This window comes from Montipora foliosa, chromosome 11, assembly GCF_036669935.1.
Source record: "Montipora foliosa isolate CH-2021 chromosome 11, ASM3666993v2, whole genome shotgun sequence".
NCBI lineage: Eukaryota > Metazoa > Cnidaria > Anthozoa > Scleractinia > Acroporidae > Montipora > Montipora foliosa.
In genome coordinates this window covers 14857466-14864850 of record NC_090879.1, presented here as the reverse complement: position 1 = coordinate 14864850, position 7385 = coordinate 14857466, and the positions used below count along the sequence as shown (strand labels likewise).

Here is a 7385-nt window from a genome sequence, read left to right as displayed (position 1 = left end):
AGTACATGTAGTACGCACGGAGAAACTTGTCACCTGGTGTGTCTCGGCCTAATAAACTCCCACGTGCACGCCCCACACGTGCATTTTACATTTATAAGGTACCTTTCCTCGCCGTTCTCGTCCTAAAGCCCTGGCAAAACTGTCGAACAAAGGTGGACAGATCCCACATGCAATATAGAATAGAATAGAATAGAATAGAATAGATACTTGATGGGCGATCAGTATCCATTATATGATAAAAGGTGTTTATAAAAACGTTGAAACTGATCTAGATAAAAAATTATTAAAAACTGAATTTTCGACTGCAACTGCGGTCTTCATCAGAGTGACTAAAATATGCTGTTCGAGAGTAATATGCTAAAACTAAAATATAAAGTTACTTTATCTCCTAGGGCTTCAATAATGTCTTATAGACAGAAGGGAATGGCTTCCGCTCGTTCACCGCATTTTTGTCTATTGTTGACACTGGCTATGTGGAAATTCTAGAAAAGAATGTCAATAATTGGCACAAAAGAATCTTTTTGGAATCATGGCACTCCACAATAGACAAAAATGCGGTGAACGAGCGGAAGCCATTCCCTTCTGTCTATAAGACATTATTGAAGCCCTAGGGGATAAAGTAACTTCTTATTTTAGTTTTAGCATATTACTCTCGAACAGCATATTTTAGTCACTCTGATGAAGACCGCAGTTGCAGTCGAAAATTCAGTTTTTTAATAATTTTTTATCTAGATCAGTTTCAACGTTTTTATAAACACCTTTTATCAGAATAGAATAGAATAGAATAGAATAGAATAGAATAGAATAGAATAGAACTTTATTTTCACATCATAATGTTTAAAGCTGGGTCGTGCGCAATGGATGTAATTGTTGAAGTGGTGGCAAAACAATCCAAGATTGCTTGACGAAAGTGATTCAAGTTCAAATTGGCGCTAAATTTGAAAATATGGCGCTACATAGCACTGAAAGGAAATAAGCTCGTAGCATTTTTGCTACTGGAGCTGTTTGAGGACGGAAATGATGAATTCAAACGAGGAAAACTCAAAGAATGGTTAAGGGAACGTCTCGAATGGGTATGTTCACTACAAGATACATCCGCCTTTATGGGAGATGATGAGAATGACCTCGGATCAATTTGCAGAAATTTTGAACGCTATTGAACCAGACATCTCCAAACAGAGCGATAATGTTAAGGAGGCTAAAAGTGTCCCGCAGACATGGCTTAGCTTCATACTCGCTGATCAAGGCTTCCGGCTGTTCATCAACAACCACGACGTCCCCTTGGTCCTTGTCCGCCATCTCTGTTTCAAATGATGCCAGAAGCCTAGGCTTGAAAATAAGATAGCGATTCGTGATTGGCTAGCAGTTTTCCTGGAAAAGCGGCAAAACACTGCAACATTGTTCGGCCGAGCAGAATAATTTGTTGGTCGTAATGTTTGATCAGAAGCAAACTCTATCCCATACTTGATAGAACAAAAAATGTTGGACATACATTTTCCAACATGGGTGGCCAAACGATTTTCTCAAAGGCCTTCGTCGATTTCTCAAAGGCCTTCGACAGGGAGAACCTTTGAAAAGTGTTGGAAGCATATGGATGCCCAGACAGACTCATCAATTTCATCAGACGTTTCCATGGAGTTATGGGAATAGTGGCAATCGGAGGGGATATTAGTGAGGCATTTGGCATCAAGCACAGCGTGAAGCAAGTATGTTTGCGGTTCTCTGCATAACGACGACGTAAAGTCACCACATTATTTTGAAGTTTTGACGACAACATAAGCATGCAACAGAGAATCCTTCATTCTCTATTTTAACTTTGAAGCCGCTCGTACCGATTTATTTTTAGGATACTTTGCCCACATTGTACGACTCGAACTAGACTGAATAATCGCGAAAGACTTACGATAGAGCCAGGTTATATTTTGAGGTGACGTTTTCGTCGACCGACGCCGTCGTAGATTTTAAATTCCCTAATGTATGATCCTCTTCCGGAAACAGAAAGCTCACCAGGATCCACACTCGATACCTACGACAAATGCTGCATATTGGCCTAAACCGGCCATACTTAGTATTTTACTCTGTCTAACGCCAGACGATTTTACTCGTCAATGGGGAACCTCAGGAGTCCATGGGTTGAGTGGCGGAATAAAGTGCCAGACGTAGCTAGAAGTTCTGAAACGAGCCGTTACCGACAGCGTGGAAGCCCTTATAACAGCTGCTCATTTACCACGGGCTGGACACGTGAGGAGGATGCCAGATGAGCGAACACCCAAACTGCTGCTCTATGGAGAGCTGCAACATGAAAAAAGGACACCTGGGGGACAGAAATTGAGATACAAGGATGTATTAAAACGCCACCTGAAAATGGACGTTGCCCACTGGCAGGAACAGGTCCTGGACCGACATAAATGGCGAACTGTGGTGTGCAACTCGCGTACCAGGCAAAAGAAAGCAGACGAAGTGACTATGAAAAGGCACACATAAGAAGACACTGTGTCCCGGACGGCACGATAACTTTCCTTGTGACAGCTGTGGACGCCGCTGCCGCTCAAAGGCGGGCCTAATGGCCCACAAATGAGCCTGCCATACATAACTGCCAAATGTAGCTAACGTCACGTACTACTCACATCTACAGCTGTACAAGTCATCATCAATATATCGAAGGACTACCGATATGAGCCGAAAGTTTTGTTCCTTAAAAAATTCACGAGACAAAAGAGATACTATTTAACGAAAAACAAGTAGATGGAAGGAAAAAACGAGAAAAAGAAAGGGATTAAGCCACTCGAAATCAGTTGTGAAGATATCTTGCTTTCTCGCATAATGTGCGTTTCCAGACATATACAAAAAGTCAATAAAACTGAGATCTTTTTTACATAAATTTAAAACTTATGGCATTGCACTCAGAGAAATAAATTACACGAATAATTATAATCAAATGGTGGGGGATTCTATGTGGAATATTTTTGTTTCACAATTTTCCGTAAAGGGAGGCAGTCAGGGAGAGACGAAGTCGCTGAGGGGAAAAAATTGCCATGTTTTTGAGTGAAAAGAGAGGCAAGATTTACAAACAAAAAACGTCGGATTTAGAAGGCTTATCACCGAACAGAGAATAAGATGCTAAATTTCAATGAAAATTGGTGGGATTTCAAGTTTATTCTTCAATTCTTAATTCATTATACGAAATATTGTGCAAATGTTTTAGCTGCTGGGATCCTGATAAATCTTACGTTTCTGACAACTCTGTTGTAATGGTACTTTTCGGTTTAACTTGAACAGCAATAAATCCGGTTGATATTTCACCTCCATATGTCTACGATGATTATCAAAGCAATTAAAAACAAACAAAATTATTAACATAGACTGGCGCTCTATTTTCCATTAGCACCGCCTCGAGCTTAGAAAAGCATACAGTTCGTTAATATACCTTGTAGTGTCAAAACACTAAAGAATAAAAGACATGGCTGAAGAACAGAAAATGTTATACCAATTTGAAAACGTGCTATGTTTCAAAGAAGTTTTCAGCGGAAGTAACCTGTCATCTCCGACGACAGCCTAGTACTGGTGAGAAATTTAAAATCAATTTAAAAAATTATCTTCATAAACTTTTTTGGAGCTTAATTTCTGGCAAGATTAGGAGTGGGAGAGGACTTTTCGGAAGCTTATCTAATCTTGATTAGATGTCGAGCAAAAAAAAAAAACAGAAAAGACAGTCTTAATCCCAACTGAAACGATCGAAAATAAATCTTTTACTCCCCCTGCGATCGAGTCACGTGTGGATTTTTCGCTCCGCCGGCTCTCATATTTTGGGAAATGTTAAATTGACTTTTCTTTTACGTTTTGAAAAGGAAAATGGTGGTAGGCAATGAGCGAATTTTGTTCGTTCGTAGAATGTTGCAACAAACTACTCGCTGTAAATTATATTTAAATTCGAAGAAAGAGAATTGAGCTCAATCGAGCCATTAGAGGATATAAACCAAGAGCCGTTGAAAAAGTGCATTAAGCAACAGAATTTAAGAAACATCGGTTGTATTTCAGACCTTACTTTTGTATAGCCAATATTTGAGTGTTACAGCCTTCATTTGTATGACTTTGAGACGACACTACATATTAATTATTGAAGTTATATCCAAATTTCCAATTCTGTAATTAACCACGGGCTAAAGCCGGATATTGCCTCGAGATCGCTTTTTTGGCCTTTTCAGACTTTCAGACGGACAGCTTGTTGTGTTAGTAACCCGTGTTTATAAACACAACATTAACCTTCGCTAGGGTTTATGAAAAAAAGACTTGCAATTATTCGCTGTCTTCAAGTTTCCAGAGAATAGCTTAAAACGTAAAAATAATTCATCATTTAAAAAAAGATTAATTTTTCCTGTAGTAACTTTATCCTGAAACGAATAAAATTGTCCACGTTCTATTAATTAAACTTATGGAGGAGTTTTCTTGTAATATATCAAAGTGTCAAAAAGTCTTTGTGTTTTAGGCTAAGGTTATCTCAATTGAGCTCGGTAGTACTAAGTGAAAACTTGTGCCATCAAAAAGCAAATACTTTTAATTGCAATGATAAAATAGCCATGAAATGTCTCCAATTTACTGTGGCAATAGTTTATTTCTCGCAAAATGAAGAGCTTTTTTCTGTATTAAAAATGAAAATCTAAATATGTATCTAATAGTGTGGTTGTATTCCAAAAATGACAGACAGTAGTTCACCGATTTCGACAGAGATAAATATATACCGAAAACGCCCTTCAGATTTAAAGAGCCCAGCGAAATTCCTTCGAGTTTCTTAAGTTCTGTATTTCTTCGGTGAATACAAAATCTATCGACATTTTTTTCAAAAATAACTGCACGACAAATTGAATGAAGTAATATCCTTTGCATAACGTTCCGTGGTTAAAGCACGGTTACGTAGTAATGAAACAAATTGGCCGCAGCAAATAGTTTTATCGAGTTCACTATCTGGTACAGATAACGTAGCACGAAATCTAATAACTCAACAGACCCTCTTTTGCTGTGGGCAGATTGGGTAGGACCGCAAACGATAAAAGTGATATTTATTTTTTGAGAAAACCATATTATCGTCTCATGTAGGAATAGATAGACTTCCCAAAAAACATTTCAGGCCATTTCTACGGATGGACCGAGGCAAGCGATGTTAGAGAAGGCTGCTAGCTAGGATGCGTTTTTAAAGCCGGGAGAAAAACATTTACGGATGAAAGCAAGATATCTTTCAGAAGACCAAAATACCCAACAGAATAGAAAGAAAAAACAACTTAGTTACTTGCTATAACCATAATGAATACAAAAGTCGGTAGCGTACAACAGAATTTTAAAGGCTGAAATGTAAATTCTCAGAGATCAATGAACGACCGCGCCATGCAGGGAAGTTTATTCTTAGTGGTTTATTGCATGCACTGAACAATAGAATATTTGTTTGTTGATGGTGTTTTCCATTTTTTAACAAAATCTAACCTCCCATTTGCTAGCTTTCTCGCGTTTTCCCTTTTTTGTTTGACTTGCTTTGCGACAACAATCTGTTGTCACAAAGTAATATGGATTTTAATCGGCATGAATCTCTGTTTGACTAGTAGATAATCTGACATTGGGATTGATCTATTTTTCAATATCCTTTCAAGGTTCTTCCTTATTAACACAAGTAAAAATTTAAGGCTTAAACTTTCCTTCAAGGTAGATAGACCGTGTGACACTTTCTGCTGAAATATATGGGTGACAAATAGGTTAAATTTTGATTTTCTGATCGAAAGGTAAATCAACATCCAACTTCACTTTACATCAAATGTAAAAAGACGGTGTCATTGGTGAAAACAAAATTGAAGTAATTATATCATGTCTACCTTTTTGGCCATTTCATATACAAAATGCTCACTGATAAGACGGTGAGGCTCACTTTTTCCACGTCGAAGCAATTTTCGTTTAAGATGGCTTTCTCATCGAGGAAAATTTTGAAATGAATCTACAATGCCGTGTAGAAGTATTTTAAATTTCAACTGCAAAGTTTTCAGTTTTCAAGCAAGATTATTTCGGTTCAGTTGCAAATAGATACCAAAGAAAGTTGGTAAACTAACCGTGTTCTTGGCTGGGAAATGAACCTGTGGAAAAAACACATATCGAAATGAAAGTTAACTTGGGGGAAATGCCATTTTAATTCGGATAGATTCAATATGTCAAATTTTGTAGTCGTCAGAGAACATTATTGAGAGCTCGAATACCTACGAAATCATGACAGTTTTCATAAAATGTGATAATACTGATTTTCCAGTTTTTGAAAACATCATTAAATTGAAGGAAAATAGATTGTGAATTGGATCATAAAAATCATCTGTGAAAAACATAGAAGGTAAACCCGCCAAATCGATGTTACCAGTGCAATGTTGTGGTTTGCCTTTCTGTCGATCTTCATCAAAGTTATGACTTAGCTTTTCAATTTATTACAATTAGTATTATTATTATTATTATTATTATTATTATTATTATTTTTGTTATTTTTTTTTTGCATTTAACTTGACGGTATTCCCGTCTGGAAAATAGCATTTCGCTAAATCTAAATTGAAACCTCTTCCAATTTGATTCCCACAACGTTAAAGAACAACTTGTACTATTACATGACTTTTCTGTGGTTTTATTAGATGATTACTCGGTGTGAGATCGAAAACCAACGATCTTTGAGAAGGCAGATCGGCTGATAAAATTTCGACGAGCAAAAACTGAATGTAAAAATATCAGAAAAGAGGAGACTTACTTGATAAAGCCACTAAGGTGGCAAGAATCGCGAGTGAAGAAAGTTTGTCCATGGTGAAAGCACACAACTCGATCAGTTCTTTGCCGGTGATCTTTCTAGGCCGCGTTCTTCGAGCATTTGTCGTGCGTAACTGAGACAATCGAGTTTTATATTCTTGCAATCAAGATTAGATGGCATATAAATGTATGAGCTGTGAACAAAAGCACTCTGCAAATAATGCGGTCAGGGAAATTAGTTTCAAAGTGCGCACAGGTTTCAAAATAGTTATAATTTGATTTTTTTATCTCCGATTCCTTTTCAAGGACAACCGCTGAGACATTTGGGAAACTTCTCACGATCCATGGGACATGCATTGTGATTCGTTAAAGCCCAAAGGAAATGATTTTATCTACCTTAATTTCCACTCCATTCAGAAGGTATTTTTCCATTAGATGGACTCTAGAATGTCTTTAAAAATTGATGATTTTATTTTAATGATTCGAGCAGGGCGTAACATATACAATACCAAAATTTAGCGTTTTGCGGCCAAGGTAAGAGTAACAGAAAATAAAAACCAAGTTCTTTGGTGTAAAATAACTCTTGTTGACGCAGAAACTATTTTACTCGACTGGCGAATATTTAT

At 37.3% G+C, this 7385-nt stretch overlaps 1 protein-coding gene across 2 annotated transcripts in view; it reads right to left on the bottom strand.

Moving 5' to 3' along the window:
* LOC137976422 (uncharacterized) overlaps positions 1-6985 on the bottom strand; it is a 17716-nt gene extending 10731 nt beyond the window's left edge. The window contains exons 1-2 of one of the 2 annotated variants that reach the window (XM_068823764.1): positions 6764-6985; positions 6090-6113 (exon numbers count right to left, since the gene is read on the bottom strand). In XM_068823764.1, coding sequence (XP_068679865.1) covers positions 6090-6113; positions 6764-6815 — 76 coding nt within the window. In that variant the 5' untranslated portion in view covers positions 6816-6985. The remainder of the gene's footprint in view (positions 1-6089; positions 6114-6763) is intronic. The other variant, XM_068823763.1, reaches the window with a different exon arrangement.
* Positions 6986-7385: the final 400 nt, after the last annotated feature.